Genomic DNA, 25959 nt, shown 5'->3' on the forward strand with positions numbered 1-25959 from the left:
GCGATTTCAAAATGGCGGCCAGACGCGATGATGCTAATTAAGCGCGGGATATTTAAATCCTGTGCTTCATTAGCCATTTCGGTACACTACATTTGCATCCCTATTTCAAGATAGGGAGCAAGTGTAGACTTACCCTCATAAACAACAGAGGAGGAAAATAAATGGTGAGCGAGTCTGCTCAGGGAAAAAAACTTAGCAATGCCTTATGGGGTACAGTGACTTGATGCAGTCATGCCTGGTGACCAGATAAGGGCACCTTTTCCATCCGATTCCTTGTTATCATATTAATGATATGAACACTAGAGCTGGAAGGAACCTCAAGAGGTCATCAAGTCCAGTCCCTTGCACTCACAGCAGGACCAAACACTATCTAGAGCAGTGTTTCTCAACCTTTTTTTTATAAAGTACCCCCTTCCCCCCCAAAAAAATTGAGTACCCCCAGTACCTACAGTTTTCAGACACAATTTTTTTTCTACAATTGCAACACATTTTTTTAACAACTTAATTGTAGCCGGGCGAGCGATGAAATTTTTGGGTGTAAAAAGTACAAAAATAATAAAACTGTAAAACTTAAAAATTCAATTTTCTCCAAATTTTAGTTGTGTTGACATACCCCCCAGACTTCTCTTGAGTACCTCTAAGGGTACCCATACTACTGGTTGAGAAACACTGATCTAGAGCATCCCTGATAGATGTTTATCTAACCAGCTCTTTAAATATCTCCAGGGATGGAGATCCCACAACCCCCCAAGCCAATTCATTCCAGTGTTTAACCACCCTGACAGTTGGGAAGTTTTTCCTAATGTCCAACCTCAACGTCCCTTGCTGCAATTTAAGCCCATTGCTTCTTGTCCTGTCCTCAGAGGTTAAGGAGAACAATTTTTCTCCCTCTTCCTTGTAACAGCATTCTCTATATGCCATCATATAAACTGCCAATGAAGATATTGAACAGAACCTGTCCAAAAACTGACCCCTGCAGATCCCGAATCATTATGCCCTTCCAGCATGACTGTGAACCATTGATAACTGGTTATCCAACCAGCTGTGCACCCACCTTATAGTAGCCCTGTCTAGGTTATATTTCCCTAGTTTGTTCTCTGCTCAGCATGTTGTGATTTAACTTGTAGGCAATCGTGTCATCACATAGGATCAAACAGATTCTGCTCTGGCAAGGTACATCTGCCTGACAAACACAGTTGACTCTGCACTCTAGAGAAGAACCTGTTTTTGACATTGTTCTGCTTTTTTCTCATTTCCATCTGTTTGTCTTTCCACAGCATCGGGAATAACTGAAGAGCTCCTATTGCTTTTGAGATATGTCATAAGCTTGTCACAAGCTCTTTCTTTTCTTTAATGGCCCACTTTGCCAGGCAGTGCAGTGTGAAAATATGGTAAGTGAAATTGACAACTTACTCCAGCTGTTCTGTTCAAACAAATGCCAGTGGCTCTGCTGCATTTTTCCCCTCTTGCTGTTGGCTTTGATTTTTCACTTATTCTTGGCAAAGAGTCTGAAGCCCATTTTCAGAGAGACCTGCTTGAAATTAAGCGGCCTCTTCTCTTCTTGAAGTATGAGAATGATAGAACTGTTTGTTAGAGAAAGGTGGGTACTGAGTAGTGGTCTGGAAGGAGGGTAATTGCTGTAGAATCTTAGTTGAGAGACACGTGCCTGGTCTGCGTTTTGCATTCTGTCCCTTTTCAGACTGACTATCTTAGCAAAAGTTGTTAGCCATGAAAACTTATATTCATCTTGGAGTCGAGTCATGTGTCTGGATTTAAAGCACCAGTGCTTCCTTCACAAACATAAACAATTGTTGCTAGTTGAGATAAGATGTCCAGGGTTAGGCTTCAGGGCTGAAAATGATTGCCACAGTGGTCAGGTAGAAATGTTGTTCTCCATGCACAGCATGGAGAATTAATCAGGCACCTTAATGAGAAGTGGGGGGGTAGAGTTAGAGATGGGACTGAGGTCCTTGCTCTCCTTTGTAGTATCAGGTATAGATTGTAGCTGGCGGCAGAAGAATGTATTTGATGCAGCAATGATCTGATAAACTGTATATGGCAGTGGTCCTCAATCTTTTTAATGCTGGGACCTCCCCACCCCCTGGACTGCTTCTCATCCAGTCAGGCATGGGCTGGGGTACCCCTGCTGTAGAGCAATCTGGGGAGGGCAGCAGTGTTCCCTGTAAGGTGAGTGCTTGGGTGACCATCCAGGAGAGATTAAAATGCTGCCCATCTGGTTAGCAGAGCGCCTGCAGCCAGCAGCATGTGTTTCTTCTGGTGGTGCACAACCACACATGCCTCAATGCATGTAACAAAATTTATTCCACATGTGGATGGAAAAATTAGAGGTAACATTGACGAGCAGGACACTTGCAACCCCCTGACAGCAGTGTGTGACATTCACAAGTCAAGAACCTCTGCATTGTGGCAAATGGTGCCAACATCAATTTTTAATTGCAGCAGTCTCACCCTGAGTGTGCTGCCCATTAGTAGTGGTGGTGTACATCGTCTTGCTGCTGCACTGCTTTGTGTCTCCTGCACATCCCCTCTGTTTTTCTTCTTTCACAGTTTGATTGAGCAAAGCCTCTTCGGAACCAAGTCAATAAGCCTGATTTTACTCTTGGGGAAATTCTACACACACTTCACATCCCCCACAGATTTTCTTTTCCTGCAAAAAGTACATTCTGTTGGCCAGGTGCTGCAGTTACACCTTTCACCCCCAGGGGGTGCTGTGGTGCCTGAAGATAGGGCAGCTGGCTCTCAGGCTGGTGCAGCCAGCCACAGAGAGGAGGGAGCTAAGGTTGCATTCCTCAGGGTGACACCCAGTGGGGCCAGATGAGGAGGCACAGGGGGATGTACTGAGGAAGGTACATGGGGTTGCTGGGTGTGGGGGTCACAGGGCTAGTGGGGGGAACAGACTGGGTAGGGCGCACAGGAGCTGGTGGGGTAACAGCATGAATGGGGGGCCACATGAAGATGGGAGGGGGGTGACTCAGGGGAGTTCAGGGACACAGGGCATTTTTCTCCACCCACTCCCCAAAACCCTCCAAGTTCACACCCAGGCTCCTGCCTAGCAATTACTTCCCTCTGCCTCATTTCCTCCATTGCCCTGTCTCCGATGCTCCTTTGGCTGCTTTGGAGGGGTCTGGGAAATGTGTGGAATTTTGTAATATTGCGCATATAAATTTTACTTTTGGTGCAGAATTCCCCCAGGAGTAAACATTAGTTTTTTGGTTGCATTTTATTTATTGATATTTGTGCCTATTGTGGTTCCATGTGAAAAAATGGAATTAAAACAAGCCCTAAGGGTATATTGTTGAGTGTTTGACCCATTGCCTCTGTTACTGACTTGCTCCTCATTCTAAAGCAGTGTTTCTCAAACAGTGCTACACTTACCCTTAGTGTACGTGAGAAAAGTCTGTGGGGAATGGCAACACAAGAGAAATTAGGCAAAAAATGTCTGGGATTTTGCCCTGCAGAGGGGATCGGGGAAGGGGTGGCAGCATGTGCCTGTCAAATTGAGTATTCAGAGCTGCATGCCTGGATGTTAACAGCCGCTCTGTGCACTGTGGCTGCGGCGACTCTGGTGAGACCCGGGGCAGTTCCAAGTTGGGGGGCAAGTTTGGGTGGGAAGAAAAAAAATGACTTCCATGGCTGCCTCTCCTAGTTTATTTCCTCTCTGGCAGCCTCCCTGGGGTGCTCAGCGGGAAGGGCAGCTGAACCCGGAGACGTGCATTACTCAGTACAACACATCCCCATTGCCCCTTCCCTGTAGTGCTGCAGAGAGGAGCTAAAAGGCAGTGAAGCAGCACAATAAGCTTTGCTCCAAAGTATCGCCCCCGCATCAGTGACGTAACATGTGGGAGCGATGGGGCAGTTGCCCCCAGGCCTCTCGATAGGGGGGCGTTGGGCTGGAGTGGGAGCGCACAGCCCCACATGGTGAGCCCGGTGCTGGTGGGCCACTTGCTCCCTGCAGTCAAGCTGCCGAGGCAGGGCTGAGCAGCAGGAGCAGGCACTTCAAAGGTAGGGTTACCATACATCCAGTGCCTGGCTCTGGGAGCGGGGAGCAGCATTGGATTAGAGTGGTGTGGGGGAGTCAGTGTATTATGTTAGAGCATGGGGCTGGGGGTGCCTGGCTCTGGGGGAGGGATGGGTGCATTGGGGGTACTTATAATTTCTTTTTAAAGGGGTACTTTATAAAGAAAAAGGTTGAGAAACACTCTTCTAAAGCAACGGTAAGCAGTGGCACTTGTCATGTCCAACATTTATGTAACAGATGCTGAAAGATTAGAATTTGAGGGATCTGTTACTATTTTGGGGTCTGGGCTGAGAAGCAAGTATTCAGTTTCGTCAATATAATGAGTATTACTAATTCTCTTCCTTGACACGCTCTGCTACATGTAACGAGCAGTGATTTACGTGAGGATGGGCCAGTGCCCTTCGAAGGCAGCCTAGGCTCTGCTGGCTTGACTCTCTCACCAGGGCGAGAGGAAATGGGCGTAGAGCTGCTAAACAAAGGGCCCAAGGTGGGAAAGGGAGGGGTGATTCTAACCTCCTGGCTGCTGATGTAGATCAGGGGTAACTCCGTTAAAGTCAGTAGCCTGCTGGCATGAGATGAGAATGAGACTGAACATTGTAAAAACAAAGCTATTTGTTTATGTATTGCCTTTACAATGCTGCCTCTCTCATCCTCCCACAAAGTAACAGGGACAAATTGACTGCTAGTGTAAGCAGCTGCAATTCCATTGACGTTGCTTCCACTTATACCCAGAGGGTCAGAGCTGCCACTGCTGAATGCTTTGCTTTGGCTCCCCAGCTTCAGCTGAAAAAGCATAATAGGTCTCCCCTCTTTCCAACGCCCTGGAGGACTGACAGCATCAATCTAAGGTGGGTTTTGTGCATACACCCGCCCCTCTGATTCACTGCTGACTCCTCTTTTCCAGAAGCCTCCCGGTTAAAAGGGAGGCACAGAAGGGTCCTTATGGTTAGGGGAAAGACTGATGAATTTAGTTTCTCTTAGGCCCGCTGGCAGTAATGCTGTCTCACTACAGATATCAAGGGCTTTTGGAAGAACTAACTTTTGATTATTGCCCTTGACTTTTACTAAAAATAGCCATGGCAACATCTTAACTTTAATTATGGCCCCCAGATCCCTTGACGCCTTCCTCGGCAGTCAGTTCCCATTTGGGTAATTGATTGTTCCTCCCTAAGTGGAGTACTTCCCATTTGTCCTTATTGACTTTCATCCTATTTACTTCAGACCATTTCTCCAGTTTGTGTGGGTCATTTTGAATTATGATCCTATCCATCAAACCACTCACTACCCCTCCTAGCTTGGTACCATCTGCAAACATTATAAGTGTACTGTCTGTACCACTATCTAAATCACTGATGAAAATATTGAACAGAACTGTACTCAGAACTGATCCTTGTAGAACCCCACCTGTTCTGCCTTTCCAGCATAACTGTCAACCATTGATAACTACTCTCTGACAATGATTATCCAGCCAGTTATGTACCCACCGTATAGTGGCCCCATCTAGCTAGTATTTCCCTAGTTTGTTTATGAGAAGGCCATGAAAGACTGTGTCAAAAGCCTTCCGAAAGTCAAGATATACCACATCTTCTGCTTTCTGCAAGGCTTGTTACTCTGTCAAAGAAAGATATTAGGCTGATTTAAGAAGATTTGTTCTTGACAAATCCATGTTGCGTATTACTTATCACCTCATTATCCCCTAAATGTTTGCAAATTGGTTGCTTAATTATTTGCTGCATTATTTTGTTTGGTACAGAAGTTAAACTGACTGGTCTGTAATTCTCCAGATGGTCCTTATTTCCTTTTTATAGCTGGACACTATATTTGCCCTTTTCTAGTTCTGTGGAGTCCCTTCCCTGACTTTTCAAAGCTAATCACTAATGGCACAGCTATGTCTTCAGTGCTCTCAGCTCTGTTCTCAACTCTACCACTGTCCTGTGCAGGACCCTGGGGAAATCATTTACTGTTTTGTCAGTGTTGTCCAGTCAGACTGTAGGTCAGGCCCGGCTGAAGAGTGTGCAGGGTCCAAGGCAGCATGCTGAGCCTCACGGCCACACGGCTGAGAGCTGGGCATGAGGCCCTGAAAGTTTGGGGCCCAAGGCGACCACCTCACTCGCCTTGCCCAAGGGCCAGTCCTGCGGTAGGTTCTTCAGGGCAGGGCCTGTCTGTTGCTGCATGTACAGCGTATAAATGGCAATAACTTTGTTGCCCTGGTTTGAAAGAGCTCCTTACCATTTTCTGTCTTGAAGTTTTAAAAGTGTATCGAATGGCTTCTGGCCCGATGCTTACTCCCTTCTGATCCCTTTCTCTTATGTTCTAAAACAGGCTGCCTCGTTTGTGGTGTGCTCTTATTTGATTGTTTTCATTGCATTGGCTTTGATTTTTGCAGCATATTGCCCCCAGCACTTTGGCAGGTAGGTGCTGTATAAATAACAGTGTCCTGTCAACCAAGGTCAGCCTCTCATGTGCTTTACCTTGGAAACAATACGGAACTCGTGTGTTTCTTTAACTTGGCTGCTCTGGCTCTGATGCTGAAGGCTGTGTGTGGACCTTTGCGTCCTTGTCAAGATCCAAGTCTGAGGTCACTCGAGGGGTTTGTCACTGCTGCTCGTGGTGCTGTTGGGAGCTGTGCTGCCTGTTTAAGATCAAATCGTAAGGACACAAATGAATGTGAGAGTTAAGGAGTGTTGAACTGGTAGATGCATATGCAGTTGATTAGCTGTGCCTACGTGACTCTGCCTGGGTGAGAGAAGCTAGACCTGCAGGTGGACTCACTGGTTCATGTGGTCTTCTACTGTGGTCCGTGGACTCCTGGTGTCTGCAGCTCCATTTGGCATTTTTTAGGAAGCTGTCTGTTAAAAAAAACCCTGTATAAGGCCACTGATTAAAACAGTGATGAGGAGTCCTGTGGCACACTATAGACTAACAGATTTATTGGAGCATAAGCTTTTGTGGGCAAAGACCCACTTTGTCAGGTGCATCTGATGAAGTGGGTCTTTGCCCACGAAAGCTTATGCTCCAATAAATCTGTTAGTCTATAGGGTGCCACAGGACTCCTTGTCGCTTTTGCAGATTCAGACTCACACGGCTCCCCCTCTGATACTTAATTAAAACAGGATGACCCTGTGTCATAGGCATTTCCTCCCGTCATTCTCTTTTTCAGATGTTCTGACTGTCGTGAAGGGTTTTTAGAATGAGATTTGAGCAGTTCAGCATCATGGATGCATGTGATTGGCACCTCTGGAGAAGGGCATAAATGGCTTGACTCTCCAATTCTCCATATCCTGAAAACTGGCAGCATTGAACTATCCCCTGGCACAAGTTAGAGCAGCCTCAGGGAACACCAGTGGGTAACAGAAACACTGTAACTCTGTGTGCTTTGGCCCAGCCCCTCGCGTTCCTGTCATGCTACTGTCCTATCATGAAATGCCCCTGGCGTGAGGGGGGGAAGCAAGGTGGGGAGCTGCTGAATGCCTGGCTATATCAGCTCTTGTGCAAGCACAGGTCTCTGCTGTGCTAGAGTGGGTTTGGAGGGCTGAGGGGCTGACCCCAGTTGTATTAAAATAGGGGAAAATCCTTGCTCAAAATTGAGCATGTTGGAAGCATCTTTAAAATGTTACGCTCCTGATTTGAATGGTTTGGAGACGGATTTGGATTTTTCTCAGCTTGCTCAAAGCTTTTCCTGGAGTTACTTTTGATCTGTGTATTGTTGAGAGTTGGTGTTTTGATTGGAAACAGAGGTCCACTCCGGGTATGTTTCTCTTCCCTGATTGACTGAGCATTGTTCTTGGGGTGATACATGATCACAGTTGAAACAAAGTACTGTAAAAATGCAAAAGAATGTTTATGGAAAATTTTTTCTTCAGCATTGACCCGTCTCTACTTACATTTATCGTTCCAGTCAAGGTGGGGGAGGAGGAAAGGTTCAGAAGTGCACAGCGTTGGCGGGATGCTTTGGGGTTTAACCCACACTGAGAAGGGGTTATATCAGTGCCTTTCTGCCAATTCTGGGGGCCAAGAATTCTGTGCTGCTGCGGCTCACAGCATGGTCCCCAACACACATCATCAAGCATGCAGGTTGCACCCTGACATGCACCACCCAGTTACCTTTGGTTGGTAACATGTCTGGAGTTCCAACACACTCTCTGCCCTGTGTCATTCCAGGCTCGCTTACAGTTCACTACTCCCTTAAAGAAATAGCACCCAGCATCTTATGACAGTAGCAGCAGGTTAACAAGTACTCTGCTTGAATTGAACCACTCGGTTTTTTAGTAAAACCAGGAAATCATAGGCTAGATGACAGCAAGTACAGGGAATATAGGTAGGAAGGATGACAAGCAAACAGAAGTAACAATACGCTTCTAAGACTAAAACCTAAATTTAACAGAGTCTCTTGTTCAAAAAGTATCAGAGGGGTCGCCGTGTTAGTCTGAATCTGCAAAAGCGACGAGGAGTCCTGTGGCACCTTATAGACTAACTGAAGTGTAGGAGCATAGGCTTTCGTGGTCAAAGACCCACTTCGTGAGATGCATGTCATGCATGTCATGCATCTGACGAAGTGGGTCTTTGCCCACGAAAGCTTATGCTCCTACACTTCAGTTAGTCTATAAGGTGCCACAGGACTCCTCGTCGCTTTTGTTCAAAAAGGTATTTCTCACCCAGGCTTTTTTCCAGCCTGGCTGCCAGACTCCCAGGCCCAGACCCTTTACACAGCTCAAAGCGCTCCGTTGCTTTAGATGACAGGTGCCAAAATGGCCTTTTTCTCTCTCCTTGTATCTTCCCAAAGGTCACTGACTCTGCTTCAGGAGTCAGAAAGGCTTCCAGGGGATGCAGGCTTCATCCCCAGTGGCCATGGCCCATTGGGGGCCCTGGGCAAATGGGCACCACTGCACCCCCACCCACTCCACCTGCCTGGCGCTCCTGCCAGTGAGCAGGGCAGGGGCCAGGGGGCTTCCCTGGCCCACCCAGTGCTCCTGCTGTGGTCTGGGGGAAGCCCCCTTGCCCCACCCCTCTTTATAGCAGGAGAACAGAATGTGGGGGGGAGGACTGCAGGGGCCCCCACATGCTTTGGCCCAGGGCCCCATAAAGCTGTAAACTGCCTCTGTCCATCCCCTGTCCAGATTATGTGGTTGCTTATTCCCTCCTGGCCAGCAGGGCCCAGATTAAAACTGGCCCCCTGTAGATAGCAGAAACCCACCCAGCAGGCCTCGCTCTCTCAGGTGCCATCTTTTCTCTGTCTCTCTCTGGAACCTCTCTAAGGCTGGGCAGTAGTCGTGGCTCTTCCACGCTTAATGTTTCAGCTGCCAGCAGGTCCTGAAGTAATTCTGGAGGCCTGTAAAACATCATGTCTCCAGTCAAGCAAAGTCTCTGACATCCCTCTGAGCAGCTTCCTTCTACTCCTTTTCTTCCTCTCTGTTCTCTGTGATTACTGGCTAATTAGGAGAGCATGACAAGATTTTAGGTTGATTGGCTGATATCTGCCCCATGTCTCAAAGGTTCTAACTTCTGGACCAAGGTTGCTTGTTAAAAGAAATAAGACTCCATATCCCTTTATAATGTTATTAGAACACTTAAGCAAAGATAAGAGCAGGGAAACTTTATCACCAAAGCTAAGCTGCTATGCACTAAACTAAGTATAAAGCACAACAACTATTCAGTGCTGGTGAAATCAAACCAACCAATTTACTCAACAGTAATCAGTCCTTCTATAGATTCTAAAAAGGTGGCTGTCTGCTTATAAATACAACTAACGAATGTGATCAGAATCTCAAATCTATCATTTGAATGATTAAGTAACTTGCTATAAAAGCAAATTATTAGCTGATATCTGGACTGCTGCCTTTGAGTCACTCTTCCATCTTCTAAATGAATTGCTCTAACCCCTTCCTCCCACCACAAGAGATGGATTATCACACAGACTTGAATGGAATACTCTTGATAACCCTTGTGCCAGTCAGTGTTGGCAGCAGCAAGGGACGGTTCAGTATCTAGGGGTTCCTTTCCAACAGTGCAACACAAAACCGGCCCAAGCCCTCACGCAGCAGCATGGGACTATTACACACCACCGCCTGGGTGCCTCTAAGAAGCAGCGCTTCCCCTCTCGCAAGCACAGAGTCTGAGTGTAGCAAAAAACTTGTAATAAAAGGAGGGAAGTAATTCAGCATTAATTTGGGAAACCAGTGCAAACAGGGTTCATAAATATTAACCATGAGCAAAAGACCCACCAAACATCTTATCTTCTGGAATCATCATCTTGACAGAGGAAATTTACTTTAAAGTCCATGAATGAAACCCACTCAGCACACTCATTGCATTTTAAGTTTTAGCCAGGGTCTGGCTTCCAGTATACGCTGTTCCTCTTGAGTGCCAAATGGTCGAGTGGTATCACTGAACTCGTGGGTTCAACTTTTGCTTACTGAACACAATTCCACTAGGGGCTCGCACTCAGTCCACGGCCAGGCCTCATGTAGAGGTCGTGCTTGCATTGCTACCTGGGACTGCGCTGAGGTGGCCATGCATGTAGATTGTGCTGGGGCAAAGCTGCCCCATTGTGTGTAGCTCTGAGGGACCAGACTTTTTCTGATTTGGTCTCTTTCCTCCCATCTATTTATCTTCCATGTTTTTTTCTTTCTCCATCTCTCTTTGCTCCCCCATTGTCTGTTTGCCCTTACCTGGAGGGACCTCAGAGACTGTCCCCAAGAAAAGAGATTCCCAAGGTCATCTCTACACTGAAACAGGCTTTTATTCTGTTCCCTGGCTTTCCAGCAACCCTTCCTCCCAACCTGTCCTCCTAGTGGTGGTGCCGGACAGGTTTCATAGTCCCTTGACTGGGGGAGGAGGCAGGGGCCAGGCCCAGGCAGAGTTAAGACTTGACCCCTTTTTAATGCCTCCGCTCTGTACTGCTGTGCTCCTTTTAATGCCTCCGCTCTGTACTGCTGTGCTCCTTTTAATGCCTCCGCTCTGTACTGCTGTGCTCCTTTTAATGCCTCCGCTCTGTACTGCTGTGCTCCTTTTAATGCCTCAGTTCTGCTCTGGGATGACTTCTCTGTCCTTTGGTAAGTGCAATGGACACCGGGGCAGTGGCAGTAATAGTAACACACTTCCCTCCCGCTCTCTCTCTTGCAGGTGTGTGTTACTGTGAAATAATTACATGTGAAAAGAAAGCAGAGTCGCAGGTGGAGAACCGTGACCCTTTCCACTGGGCCTGAATAGTTCAACCAGCTGATTTCAGTGAGTACAGGGGAATGAATGGGAGATAGGGCTGCCATCCAAGGCACAAAAAACTGGGACATTGGAACCCTTTCATCTGGGACAGCTCCTTCTAAAAAGGGAGCTGGGGTAGGAAAATGTTGACAGGTAGCACCAGGCTCAAACCCTGACTTTCAGCACCACAATCACAAACTTCTGTCCTTTCAGCTAATTCCTCTGCAGGTGGCGAGCTGTCCTGTGGGGCCTGGACACAGAGCGGGACAAGGTCTCTCTCTCTCTCTCGCTCCCTGGTTTAGGTAGCCCTTGCGCTCAGTGAGCTAGTCACAGATGGAGGCTTGGGGAAGGTGGATATTCCATCTTGTGAAGCATTTTGAAAGTTGGCTTCATTCTGCACTGAACAAAAGATGAAAATTTTGAAAATTTCCACAAAGAAAAAAATCTGGAAAATACTGGTTCAGGCATTGGACAGAAGAGTTGCCAGCCAGAGTCGTCGTCAGCCTCCGGAGCCTGTTGAGAGCAATCCGGGAGACGTGAATTGGGTATTTTAAGAAAATGACAATACGTCATGTGTAAAATAAGACCTGGACTAGCTTTGGTCAGAGCTGGCAGCCCTTTTGGAAAAGTTGCTTCCCCATGTTTTACAGATGGGGAGGTGAGGCCCTGAAAGACGGAGGGTGGGTCTGCTTAGCAACCCTCTGGCAGTGAGTGTCAGAACCTGGGTCAGCTGACAGGCTCGCAGGGCTGAGAAAGCTGTGCAGGCACTAGGGCGTGGACCTGAGCTCTGAGAGACTCTCATCTCGTACTCTCAAATGGCTGCCCTGCTACCTCCAGCCCCTCATCCGTTGATCTGGCCCCGGGGACTTGCTGCCACTGTCCCTTCTTGCTGTTAGACGCACCCCCAGCCTGTGTGGGCCTGAACTCCCCTCTGGCCAAGGAGGGGAACGGCAGTGCCTCGCCTTGCAGGGCTTCGTCAGGGTAAGTGCCATTGTGACTGCAGCGTGCTGAGGTGCTGTTGGGATGGAGCTGTCGACATGCTGTAGACAGAACAAGTTTTGCATCGACTGCCTGGACAGCTAAGCAAATGCTGCTCTTAGGGAGTTGATTATTGCAGCTTGGCTGAAAAATGCCAGCCAGAGTTGTTGCTCATTCCCAGTCCACTGTGGTGACTCATCTCCCAGCAAGGCTATCGCTGTACTTGGCCAGGGGTGTGAATAGGCTACCCCAAGTGTGTACAGCGCTAGCTCCGCAGGGCAGCTCCTCCCCTGCCTGTTGGGAGGGGGCATTAGGTCGATGGGAGAGCTCTCTGCCGAGGGTCCAGTGGTGCTGCTGTAAGCTCTCAGAGGTGTCCACAGCCGGAGTGTTGGCTTTTAAGATCAGCAGGACGTCAGGCTGTTTGGAGCAGTGGAGCCCCTCAGCAGCTACCCGCCTGATTTCGCTTTAGTCTGTCAGGCGCCCAAAGCCTGACTTTTGTCCGGCCTGCTGTAGAATCTCTGTGTTGTAAGCTCTGTGGTTGGGACGTGCAGATCCCACAAATCCCAGCCCTTGATCAGAACTCCCCTAAACTTTGGATGAAGACCAAACTGCTCCCCGCCCCCAGCCCCACTTTGAAGTAGGAATAAGACCCTCCGGAAAAGGGCGCTTTTTCCGGAGGATCGGGGCCAGTGTAGATGCTCTTTTCCGGCTTTTCTAAAAGCCAGAAAAAAGCGGCGGACATTTTTATTTAAATGCCGCGGGGGATATTTAAATCCCCCGCGGATTTCCCTATTACGATCTCTGAAATTACCATGCCCCTTTCGGAAAAGGGGCCAGTGTAGACGTAGCCATTGTGTTTGCAAGCTACACCTAGAGCCTGATCCAAATTTTGCAAATGGCCTCATCTCCATAATGGGCCAAACATAACCCCTCCAAGTATTAGGCCCTTGGAAATCCAGGTGTGAATTCTGCATACTGGGCTCCTCTCCAGCACCGGTAATGCTGATCAGCCATTGCACGTGTCTCTTGGACTGTGAGGTATATGTGATCAATACTAAACTCAGAAGTCAACTAGATCAGTGCTTACCAGCCTCGTCCTGCACTGGTGCCAGCTTCCCAGGCCAGGATGTCAGCTGCTCCCACTCGGCTAAGGGAGGGATGCTCACCAACCAGCTCAGCTGGAAAATAGAGAAGAGTTTGAGCTGACAAATCTGAAGCTGGGTCTAGATTTCAAATAGCCCTAAAGTGGATGTTAGTCTTCTCCTGTAGGGCTTTTGTTCAGAGCCCTCACTAACGCTGTGTGTGTAAGAAGGATCTGAATTGAGATTAAGCACTCACCTGGCTGGCCAACCAGAGACATGCTTGGCCTGTGTTCATAGAATCAGAGCATAGAACCAGAGAGCTGGAAGAGACCTCAGAAGGCCATCAAGTCCAGCCCCCTGCTCTAGGCAGGACCAATCCCAATTAAAGGAGCAACGCTTTCTCCATCAGTCATGTTTTCTTAGCCTCCTCTCTATTCCGGTTCCTGGGGAGACGGTGGCCTTCCAGACAGTTAATCTCGGTCTGCAGCATGGTCAGCAGCTCTTCAGACTGAAGAGTCCCTGAGAGGGGTTTGGAGCAGCCCAAGGGTGGCTGCAGATGAAAGAGAAGGGAATGGGAAAGAGGCCAGGGAGTACAATGAAGCCCAGAGGCATAAGGGAGAGATGGAGGCTGGAATCCCAGTCATGTAGACCGGAAGTACCAGCCTGCACCACTTCTAATGTGCTGGTCTGGAAGAGATGGCCTGCTGGTAAAGGTGCAGGACGCAGAGCCAAGAACCCCGGGCTGGACTCGCCACTGAGTTTCCAGGACAAGTCACTTGACCCACACCCTGGACGCAGAATGCTACAGTCCCAGACTTTTTGTCTCCTGTGTGCATGCCCGGAAAGAGGGGGAGGCCTTGGTCCCACCCTCCTTCCTTCCCAGATGCCCAGGAGAGCACACGCTATCCTCTGTCCATTTGGCACCACTGCCACTCCAGCATGTGTTCCTCTCTGGGCTTCCCAGGGGAGTCCTGGCCCCGCCAACCTGCCTTCCTTTGGGGCCTCTGCCCCAGCAGGGCTGTGTTTCCCAAGCTTCTGGGCTGCATAATAAATCTCAATCTCTCAGGATGAGAGTTTCTCTCTGTATCATGCCAGGTATTTCCACTCCAGACCTAACTCTGCTGGCAGCGACACATTTGCCAGCCCGTGCTCAAGGGTCTCCAGGGCCTGTAGCTAGATGCTAATCAAACCGTTCCCTGGTAGACACACACACGGCTTGGGTACGGGTGTTTTACGCAGCACTTTCCATGTGCTTAGCCATCACTTCCCTCCTCCCCAATGCATCCATCTCCCGCTCCCCCGCCCCCACCCCGTCTGCTGCCACTGCGTGTCTGCATGATGTCAAGGGCAAAGGAATGCCAGGCAGGCGGGAGGGGGCTGTTGACGGTGAGCAAGCCAAGTGACAGGCTGACATGATTAAGAGCCTGCTGGCTAATTAAAGCACAGAGGTGGGAGGAGCAAAGTATTTAAGGGTGCCCAGGCCTCCCCAAACTCGGGTTATGCTTCAGGGAGCCGAACAGCCCGGAGCAAACCCTGATTGACTCTTTCACACCTTGTCTCTGGAGTCCAAGTGGGGGGCGGGAAGAGCCCAGCAAATGGCACCTTTGACTGAGAAGCCTGGTCCAAGGTAAGGACGCGGCTAGCTGAGTAGTAATTGGCGGGTGCTCAGCGCTCTCAGGAGGATACTGCTGTTGGCTAGGGTGAGCCACTTACCTCCCGGTTCCCTTGCTGTGTCATAAGCCACTGGTTAAGGGAAGGAGCTGTCAGATGGTTTTGCAATGGATCTCTGTTGCTCTGGTTCCTGGAGATGTGTGAATCCTGGCCTATCTGCAGCCCCTGGGGGGACTGGAGGCAATACCTCAGTTTCCCAGCTTGGGCCTGCCTGTCTCTGAACTCAAAGCAGTGGGCACGAGTCGGCGCTTTGGCGCAGGCCCATGTGGATTGGACTCAGATGGCAAATTAGTTTGTTTTTATCCTTCACTTACTAACTTTTCTGGGCCAGGTGTTTCTCTGGTTGTGGAGCTGGACAAAGGAGAACAATGTGACTTTAAAAGGCGGTTTGGTTTGATGTTCCGCTGTTCCTGCAGGGGGGTGAAATCTGAGATCAGACGTTAGCTGCAGCCTCCCCGCCTATGGCATTTTAGACCTGCCTTCAGCGGAGACCCTCTTACCCCGGTGCTGGAGATGCCCTAGGAAAGGTGGCTTCTGCCTCCGTGGTTCCCTCTGTCAGCTGCTGTCAGAGGCGGCATGGCCTGTTGGCCTGAGTGCAGGACAGGCAGCCAGCACACTTGGGCTGCTGCTTGCTCTGTCTCTGGCTGTCGCCAAGCCCCTGTGGCCATCAGTCTGGGGTTCTGCCGTGGCCCTTTTGTGCTGCCTGCACTGGACATGAAGCCAGAGGAGGAGCCCCTGGTCATTCCTGTGGCATAGGAGGGTCCTCTGGATGCCAATGGACCCACCTCCCCTTGCAGCGCCTGAGCAAGGAGCATGCCAGGGCTCTGCCTGGTGAAACATGCGGCACCCCAGGCTGGCCTTCGCTCTTGCAATGCTCCGTGGGATTGTTGCAGCCACCCTCAGGCTGCTGTAGGTGCTTGTGCTGGGGGCATCAGAGGGCTCCACCCAGAATCTGGTTCCCTCAATTCTGCCCCTCCTCCCCATCCTGCATGTGGAGCTCTACTACAGTTCAGAACTGGGTCTGTCTGTCCACTTCCCTGTCTTTGTGGGAGGGGGCAGGGGCGGCTGGCATCTAAAGAGGCGAGCTAGGCAGTCACCTAGGGCGCCAAGTTAAATGGGGCGCCAAATGGTGGCACAATATCATGGAGGGGTTTGGAGGTGGGGGCGCCAATTACATGGTTTGCCTAGGGCGCCAGTTGCTGCCAGCTAGTCTAAGGCCACCCCTGGGGGGGGTCTGTTAATTGCCTGCCTTCGGAAGGGGTGGAGTGCAGGGGTTTGTGCAGCACAGAGGGAAATGTACTGCTACATGTTGGCTGCTGTCAGAGAGCCAGGGTTTGCCAGCAGTTAGCACAGCAAGTGTGTTTCCCTGATCCTGAGACAGTAACCTTGCTATCAGATATTCTAGCCGTGGTGACGGCTAGTAAATGGTTGCTTTATTTGTGAACTTCTGACTAATCTTAAAATTAGAAGTGGGCCTGAAGCAGTACCTTTCCCCACCTCCACACATTTGTACAGCCCTGAAGATCTGCAGATACCCACTTCATGTCCACGGGTATCCACAGATCGTTTCTGCACATGTGGATGTGGCTATCACCAATTTGTATTTGCGTAGGGCTCCACACATCTGGGGAGAATTTGTGTCTGGATCTGAACTTTGTGGTTGGGGTTGATTTCTACTTAAAATGTACAATAATAATGTTGGGTCTCCTTCCTATTAGTGGTGGCTTATAACTTGAGAGTTTTCATCAATGTCAACTTGCAGTATCCAAGCCATTGTACATATAAGGTGCACTTCCAGGTGGGGAACATGCAGTTTGGTGTGACCGTGTCGCTGCATCTAAATCCCGTGGCCAGCACAATGAGGCGTGGCTTTAAGACTGAGAACTATTAGCATTTCTGGCATCTGCCACCATGGTTGGATCTGTTTGTTCAGAACCATTTTCCAAGGCAGCCACTGACTTTAGGCACCAGTAGCCCCATAGCTACCGAGTGACTCCAAGTAGCCTGTAAAGAGCTGGAGCCAAATGAATCCCATGTGTACAGTTCTAAAAGCGACCTCCTCCCAGCCAGCTTTATGTGCCTTTTATGGGTCTTAGGGCACTTTTTGCAAGAGCACAGGGTATAACCCAGTGTCGTTAACTTCACTTCTTCTCATTAACTCTGTCCAAACTGAATTCCTGCTAATTACATTCTCCTTTAACCAGCATTGTCCCTCTCAAGTGAGACTTGCCAAAAAATTGTCTAGTGGATTTATATGCCTGTGGAGTGGGTGTTTGAATCCTCCATGCAGCCATACAAACCTCAACCCAGTATAGTCTAAGCCAGTATAGCCAAGGAAACAACCCCTCTGACGTACCCAGATCATTAAAGATTTGAGATTCCTACCACGGGGTCATATTCTATAGCCCTCCCAGTGACTCAAAAGCATGTGTCCTTACACTGAACTATTAATGAGTTGTTTGTTATCTCTTGCTATTGTAGGGAGACCCTGGAATGCTTGAAACATGTGAGATAATCCACAGACATGCTGTACAGAAGTAGTCACTGCGTATCTGCATTCCTTCCAACTAGGATTCCATCACTCTCTTTTCCACACCAAGTAGGGAAAGAGCTGTGGTCTCAGAAGAAATGCGCTGAGACTAAAAGGGATGACGAAGTCATTAAAAGTCTGCCTAGAGGTGTAGGGATGCTGTAACATAGATGGAGGCACATTCAAGATCAGAAACTTCTGGCCTACGCCCAGGGGCAACCCGTCCATATAGGCGAACTAGGCGGTTGCCTAGGGCGCCAAGTTAAATGGGTTGCCAAATGGTGGCCTAATATCATGGAGGGGTTTGGAGGTGGGGGTGCCGATTGCATGGTTCGCCTAGGGCGCCAGTGGCTGGCAGCTAGTCTAGGGCCACCCCTGCCTACGCCCTTGGGAATTCCTTACCTGCCATCATGTCTTACATTTGTTTAGCTCAGAGGTTTCTGCTGATGTTAGTGTCACATTTCAGCAAAGGCATTCTTTAGGGTTTGCTGGAGAGCAGCATTGTCCACTGGCTAGAGCAGGGTGCTAGAAGGAAGGGAACTTGGGCTCTATTTCTGGTTTTGCTGAACTGCTTCTTCCAGCTATAAAATGGACATGACGGATACCATCTGCCACTGATCTGAGATGCTCATGTATAGACTTGCACGGCAGTAGCAGTATTTAAAACTGTCTATCGACATAGGCTCCAATTTTGGAGAACAGTCTCTATTCATGAAAGCACTTAAGCACACCTTTAACTTTAAAGTCAGCGACACTGAAGTTAAGCACCTGGGAGCCTAGCAGCAGGAGTAACTGTGATCCTGATTTAGGAAAGCACACGCTAGCCTTGAAGCATAGCCTTGAGTGCTTTCCTCATTTGGGACCATAACCCCTGCTGCCTGCTCGTAACTAAACCTTGCCCTCAGATTCTTGCCTGGTGTAAACCAGCTTTGCACGCTGTAGTCTGGGGGACATGCTGGTTCCTGCCCGTCGTGCATCTCCCTCCCGCCACCTTTTTATGGGCTCTGGACTGTTTGTGGATTCAGTTGGGTGTTTCAGTGACATTGATCCACTTGACCGTTATCAGGCACAAGTGCAAACTGTATTAATTAAACTCAGTGAAAGCCATGGACATGAGCATATAGACTGTCAGGCTGTGTCTCTGCTGCTTCTGGGTAGCTGTTCGCTCTAGCAGCGGGAGACTGTCCCATCACCAAAGTCCAGCCACCTCCCTGAGAGGTGGTAGCACAGTCTACAGTGAGGGTTAGTCAACTTCCTACATTATTCAGGGTGTGGATTTTCGCACCTCTGAGCATTGTGGCTGGATTGACCTAGCTCTTTGATGTAGACCTGGTATCAGAAAGGCACTGCCACAGAAAATGAAAACTGCAATTTAGGTCAGTTGTATGGAGTCCTTGACTCCATTTTCCTGTGTTTCTCTCTTGATATATTTATTTTTATCCAGCTGAGCATCTTGCCTAAAATACACAGGGGAGACAACAGGATTGCCATGCCCCTGGGCAAGGGGGAGGGGGAGGCTCTGTGTTCCTGGACGGGACAGGGCCTTGGGCAGAAGAGGTGGGGCTAGGACATCCAGCTCCCAGCATTGCATGTACGCCCTCTCCCTTTCGGCCCTCAGAGCTGGCCGGAGCACACTACATGGGGTTCTGGAGCATGCTGTGGGGTGCTCTGGCAGAATTCTAAAGGGCTGGGGCTCCAGTTGCCCTTTAGGAATCACTGGGTCCTGGGGCGATTATCCCCTTTGCTCTTACCCCCTCCCGTTGGTGGGCCTGACAATACGTTCAGGGTTAAGAAGCTGGATGAGTTAAATAAGAAAGTAATTACAATGCTCAAAGACTTATTAAGGGGGAGGCCTGACTTTCACATTTTCCTGCCTAAGATTTGTATATTTATATAGTATCTTTCACCCCATAGTATAGAAATTTGATATGCTGGGCTCAGTTGCACGGGGAAATGCATGTTGTTTCTGTTGTCCTGAGATCTGCGTGGAGTCGCGCTGTATGACTCTTGCCCCTTGGGCTCCTCCCAAAGACACATTGTGTGTCCTGGGGCTACTTCCGGGAATACAAGAATAGAAGTAAGTGCTGTCATCTGCAGTGATATGCATGAGGGCCCAGCCTTTGGCTAGGCTCAGCATGGGAGAGAGACTGTTCTCATGCCATGTGTGCCTGTTGGATTTTCTTCACCTTGCCTGCCAAGCATTTGAAATCGAACCTAGGAATTAAACTCAGGCTGGTTTATTATTTATGGATATGGTAGTCCCCAGGGGCTCTATTGTGCCAGGCGCTGTACAGACACAATCCCTGACACACAGCACAGTAGGAAAAATTAACTACGTCTGTCCCTCTGGGTCGTAATGTTTACTAGGCTTTTGTCTTGGATTTTGAATTCTACCTTCTTAAATGCAAGGTCTGTATATCTCTGTTCACCCAGGATGTTCACCCAGACAAAGGATGTGCCCCGGTATAGCAATAGCAGCACTGTAGTTCTGCTGCATGCAGGGTGGGCAGCTGCAGAGTAGGGATGCAGCTAGGGGGAACAGTCCCAGTGCAACAGGGGGACAGGGACTGTGACCTGGGGTTTGGGCCTCTGACCACGAAGATCACTGTAGATGGGCCAAATTTCGGAAAAGCCTCTTCTGAAAAAACTATCGGAAAAAGGTACGCAGATTGCAGAACGCCTTTTGTGTAGCTTTTCCCGATAGATTCTTGTAGTCTAGACATAGCCTCAGTAAAGAGAGAAATCCATCACTGAAGACACCTTTCCCTGGCATGTCAATGCACATTTTTAGTGTTTTCTGTGTTCTTTGAACTTCAGATGGGACTAGAGAAGCTGGGAATGACTGGGAAAAAGTGAATGTGCATTTGGCAAAGCAGTAGGGAAACAAACATCTTTCTTCTGTGTAGTAACATCTTCAAAAACAAAGGAAGGCCAGCCATCCTATTTCCGCATGATCAGTTAGGTTGGTATCTAAGCACTGATCTGTGCTAGGGTTTCCTGCTCAGGGATTTTCTCTCTAATGAGATTAGATCCGTGTGAAAAATTTCATCTAAAACCTGTTTTGGCTAAAGAGTGCAGCTCCCATAAAACCAGAAGATTTCAATCTGGAAGAAAGAAACCCCCAACAAACAAATGTTCTGCAAAAGTTAAAATGTTTTGTTTGGGTTTGCATTTTCAAAATGCACTGTTTCAGTTTTTCAGCTCAAAACGACTTTTCACTTTGAAATGTCCTTCAAATGTATTTTAAATAATTAAAAATGTTAAAAACAAAATACTTAAAATCAAAGGAAAACATTTCATTTGACTCAAACCTTTTAAGTTTTTAATTTCCTAGAAAAAATTGAAAATTTTAGTTTTTGGTTCATCTTGAAACTATTTTTTTCAATTGTTCCAAATTGTCAGTGGACTGAAAAAGCTCTAGATGAGACACCTTGTGAAGCTGCTACATATCTCACAGGCTTGCAAAGGCAAGAGTTTCCTAACTCGTTAGTGCAGATGACCTTGCACATAATCCAGATCTTGTGAGACAAAGTTTAGATATAGTCTAAAGTTTCCTTCAGTGGTATCCACGTTGTGTGGAAATCCTGCTTATTTCTGTCTTCCCTCCATTCTGCAAATTACCAACAAATGCTGCTTCTCTTTGATCTAAACTCTCTTTCCTTGGGCTGGGAAATTAGTGTCTTGTGCTCTTGAAGGAAATAGAACTGTTGGCCTGACTTCAGAGAGAGGAACGTGTGATCAGAGCTATTCTGGGCCATGCCTGCTGGTGTCCTGGAGCACTGGTTTTGCACAACGCTCAGGAGAGGACTGTGGCCTGTCTCTGGAACTGGGTCTCACAAGACTTGGGGGGAGCAGGTTGGGGAGCTACAAGTGTCCTTCAGTGTAGCAGCATCATGGCAGGATTCTCTCTTTCATTCAAACAGAGAAAAGCAGAACCTGGAAGTGCAGAAGACACATTCCTCTGGCACAATGAGCTCTGGTGAGTCCCTGCTCCTCACATGCCTGCCTTCTAACTACAGAAACCTTCCCATCCGGTTCTAACGTGGTTACCGTTTGTGGCTCTCTGAATCGGCCATTCCTGTGTGGGATTCCACTTGTTGGGAGGGCCACGGGAAGTATTCCCAATAAAAAAACAACCAACCCTGGTTTCAGGTTGTTCCCCCCACACCCGCACTCAGCCTGTACCAGCCCCAAGGTGACTAGAAAGGGCTGGGGTCAGTCAGCTTGGCCTGGGGTTGCCAACTTTCCGAATGCAGAAAACCAAACATCATTCCTGTACCCCACCCCTTCCTGAGGCCGTGCCCCAAGTTGCCCCCTTTTATGAGGCCCTACTCCCTATTCACCTCCCCTTCCTTCCATCACTCACGCTCCCCACTCTTGCTCCCTTGCTCATTTTCACTGGTTTGGGCGGGGGGTTGCCCGGCGCCTGCACCCTGGGGCTAGAAATGAGGGGCTGTGGCTAGAAGTGGAGCTCAGCTAGGGATGGAGAGGGAATAGAAGCAGAGCTGGGATGGGGAAATCCAGGGGGCAGAGTGTGATGCTGCAGCTGGACTGGGGGGCAGAGCAGAACTAGGTGGCTCCTTCCTCACCCCACCTCGTCCTCTGCTACCTGCTAGGGGGATGCATGCAAAAGTTTGAGGACCACTGTCTTAGGGTACATTTAGACTACAGGCTTTTGTCGACAGAAGTTTTGTCGACAGATACTGTCGACAAAGCTTCTGTCGACAAAGAGCGTCTAGACTACAGCCAGTTCTGTCGACAAAGCAAGCCGCTTTGTCGACAAAACCCTGTAGTCTAGACACAACCCTAGATGCAACAACACCTTCTGTCGACAGAACTCTGTCGACAAAAGGCTTTATGCCTCGTAAAATGAGGTTTACCAGCGTCGACAAAACTGCTGAGTTCTGTCGACATTATGTCCACTTTTGTCGACAAAACTCTGTAGTCTAGACACATCCTTAGGGTCCCCGCTGCCAGCAGCCTAGGACAACCTTGAGTGCCATTACAAAAGATACTTCTGGGCCCTGGGGAGACCCTGGATCTCCTGTGGGTTTGCATGAAGGTTAACTGATGGACAACTACTGACTAGGATGGGTATTGAATTTTTCCTTGCTGGTATGTAGAGACCACAATATGGGCTGGACCTCGGTTGTACTAGATGCTATACAAACACACAGATCCTGCCCCAAGGAGCTTGGTCTCAGAGGGCAAGAATGAGGGGGAGGGAAATCCTGTCCAAAGGTCTGGTGATCAGCTCCCCCGGGCACGTGGGTCAGCGTGGTATCAAAGCACTCCACTTGCAGCAGCCTGACAGATGCCCAACTCATAATACCTGTACCTGTGAGTGATTTTGACCCTGACATCGCTTTGCTGTCAACAGTTAATTTCACAGATTTTGTAGTTAGGTTTCTTGCTGCCATATGTTAAGCTTAACAAACGCCTGTATATCCACAGTGTTTTACTATTCCCCGTCCTGTTCCTTTCTTGCATGTCTCCTGCATTTCTGCTGTAGACAAAATGCTTTTTGAAATCCTGAATATTGTCAGGCGCTGCCGCCTGGTCTGTGTGAGCTCTCTTATTGTGTGGTGCCCGGATTCCCCTTTGTCTTTCAGAACAAGAAGCTGACGTGATGAAAACTGTGGTCAATGGGCTGATACCAAACAGCAACGGACAAGAGAACGGTGGGTGAAATACCTTCCAAATCACCTCTCCAGTTGCCCCTGCACTCAGCAGGAGCGGTGCAACTATTTCCCTATCCTGTCTCACTGTGCTCAGTTGCAACCACAGCATGAGGGGCCTGGTCCAGTGCTTAATTCATGTTAACATTTTAAGGGAAACTCTCTTTATCAGCAAGTCTTTCCTGTGGGCTTTAGAACTTGGCCTTGCACCATTCAGGTTTTTGTAATAGTGCATTTGGGGGGGTAGACTTTTGCCCCAGGCTTCTGCTCTGATATTCATACCCTTTTTCTGCTTCGATGACTTTTTGAGCTAGGCAGTATATTTATTGTAGAGGATGAATGAGCTGGTTCAGAGTGAAACAGTACAAGAGCACGGCAGTGTTGGCATTTTGCTTTCACCAAACGTTGTAATGTGGTTCTTCCCCCAGCTAACGTCATTTTGGAAGAAAGGTCACATGGTGTCGAAACCAACCCTTGAAGTTTAGTGAGGGGTGGAAAACAGTCTCTATTTAAGTTAATCTCTACTAAAAATTAGCTCAAATTGTGTCGCCAAACTTTCCAGAGATTTGAAAGAACTTAGCCAAGTTCTTCCCCACGTCATTCTTCTTGATACCTTTTCATTCTGGGGTAGCCTCTGTGTTTTCAGGTTTTATCCAGAAGTGCAGCCAAAGTGCCACAAGGCAACCCCAAGAGGAAGCTGTTCTTCTGACATTGCAGATCAAAAGCAGGTTTGGCTAAAACTTGGAGCAGCGTCCAACCTTTAGAATTCAATGAGTGCAGAGGTTGTATAAGGTCAGACTTTAGAGGTAAAGTCCTGTCTCCGTTGAAGTCAGTAGCAAAACCCTCATTGAATTCGCTGGCACCAGGAATTCCCCTCAAGTGTTTTATCCCAGCTGTGTATCTGGAGGTTCACCCACGCCTAGCTCAGCTGGTACTCCAAGAGGGTAGAGTTCAGTACTGCTCATTCAAGACCACATTAGAAAGAGCAGGAGAGATCAAACCAGAGGTTTTGGAGAAGCGAGGAACCTTTACAAATTTTCAACAAGTGCTAGAATTTTGCACAGTTCTGCAGAACAGAGAAAAATCCCTCTAAAAAGTGTTCAGCATTTGTAGGTAAAATGAGTGCTGTAAGCATAAAAACAGAATTTAAACAGAATCCTTCTGATTTCCTGCTCGACTGACTGGATATCTCAAGACTGGATAGCAGGATGGTACCCATTGGTTCTGGATCCTTTTCAAGGCTCCCGATGACCGTTCTCTACTCCCTGCTACTTACGTTGTAAAAATATACACCATCAAAACAAGGGTTTGTGCAGAGCGGCCAGTCAGTATTACTCTGAGAATCATAATCTGTTTGTTTCCTCACTGCATAATTTTAACTCTGCAACTTTTACCGTTTTTTATCTTTGCATGTAATATATGTAGTGTCTTGGCTAATGGCTTACGCTAATTTTTAGTTAAGTCTTCTGAAAATGGATGTATACGATTCACCTCCCTCACAGTACATTGGCAGGCAGGACTCAGTCCGTTCACTAAGCAGAACTGTGCCTTGCCCAAAAGAGAAGGATCCTGATTTAGGATGAATAAGGGGCTATTTTTAATGATTGCATCACTGCTCTCTAAACTGCTTTTGTACATGGAATTTCCTGCTATTGTCATCCTGGGTTTCCCAAGCACCTTGGAAAGCTGTGTGGCATGTTGCCTTCATTGTGTTCTTCCCTTCTGGATGCACCAACTACACTTTTGTGTTTGCAGCCATTGACGACCCTTTATGTGCACGCTCTATTTCTGCCGTTAAAATAACCCCCGTGAAGAAAGTGAAAAGTTCTCCCGGCCTAATTCTACCTACAGGTATCTTTTTTTCCAAACACCTTGGTAGGCCATCATCCTCTCTTTCTGCCTCACCCCTTTGCTCAGATAGTTTTCAGCTTCATCCCTCTTTTGCTGTTTTCCAGCTCAGATTTCATAAACAGCTAATAGAGTTAAACCATGATGACACAATTCACTGTCCTCAATAATCCAGTTTCTCTGCAGGCATAATTACGCATATTTGAATTTGAGATCTATGTAAACTTACAATAAACAGTAAAGATGAAATGAAATGTTTTGATGATTTCCCATGAATATTTTGATTGCATTGAAATACCATCTTCTGATATAAAATATCAGTGGAACATTTTCTACTAACTGCAGTTTCCAGCACTGCAAGGGAGGACTCTCCTCTCCACATTGGAAACAAGAACTCATTTTTAAAAAGTGAGACAGTGTCAGCTTAGTCTGTTTGCTGCGGGAGATGGGACTGCCTTTTTGATCTGTGATTAAACAGTGTGTAGTGCATTGGGGTCTTGGCCCACAACAGGGGCTCATGGGTGCCATGGTAATACAAATAAATAATAATCTGCAAAATATGCATCTTTGGATCCTGATTTGGAAGTTTCAAAGCCCAAAGTTCAGGGTTGCTCAGGTTTAGGGGCTGAGTTGCATCTCTAGTTTTCATGACCTACTTGTCAGTGTAATTCATAAAACCACATTCATACTGAAGAAGATCCAGTGAGAACTTTCATAGAATCAAACACTGGGGATTACAAGGAAGATCTGTAATAACCTAAAGCCCAGATTTGGCATCTAAGGGTACAGCTAGACTGTGGAGGGGTTTCAGGATACCAGAGGTATCTCGAGAAAACTCTGCCGTGTCCAGGGAATGCCTTTGTTCTTCCGCTTTTTTTTTGCAGCAGAGAAAACGTGCTCTTTCAGAAGCCCCTGTATTCCTTGTTCTACGAG

General features: G+C 48.0%; 1 protein-coding gene across 50 annotated transcripts in view; it reads left to right on the forward strand.

The window, feature by feature from the left end:
* SORBS1 (sorbin and SH3 domain containing 1) overlaps window positions 1-25959 on the forward strand; it is a 192371-nt gene that overhangs the window by 88430 nt on the left and 77982 nt on the right. For 4 of the 50 annotated variants that reach the window (XM_075935646.1, XM_075935647.1, XM_075935644.1 and 1 more), the window contains 5 exons: window positions 1278-1391; window positions 11162-11266; window positions 21424-21479; window positions 23113-23181; window positions 24934-25029. In XM_075935646.1, the coding sequence (XP_075791761.1) occupies window positions 21470-21479; window positions 23113-23181; window positions 24934-25029 (175 nt within the window). In that variant the 5' untranslated portion in view covers window positions 1278-1391; window positions 11162-11266; window positions 21424-21469. Of the gene's footprint in view, window positions 1-1277; window positions 1392-11161; window positions 11267-14109; window positions 14927-21423; window positions 21480-23112; window positions 23182-24933; window positions 25030-25959 lie in introns of those variants that run through there. The other 46 variants (XM_075935656.1, XM_075935664.1, XM_075935666.1 and 43 more) reach the window with 27 other exon arrangements.

This window comes from Pelodiscus sinensis, chromosome 8, assembly GCF_049634645.1.
Source record: "Pelodiscus sinensis isolate JC-2024 chromosome 8, ASM4963464v1, whole genome shotgun sequence".
Lineage (NCBI taxonomy): Eukaryota > Metazoa > Chordata > Testudines > Trionychidae > Pelodiscus > Pelodiscus sinensis.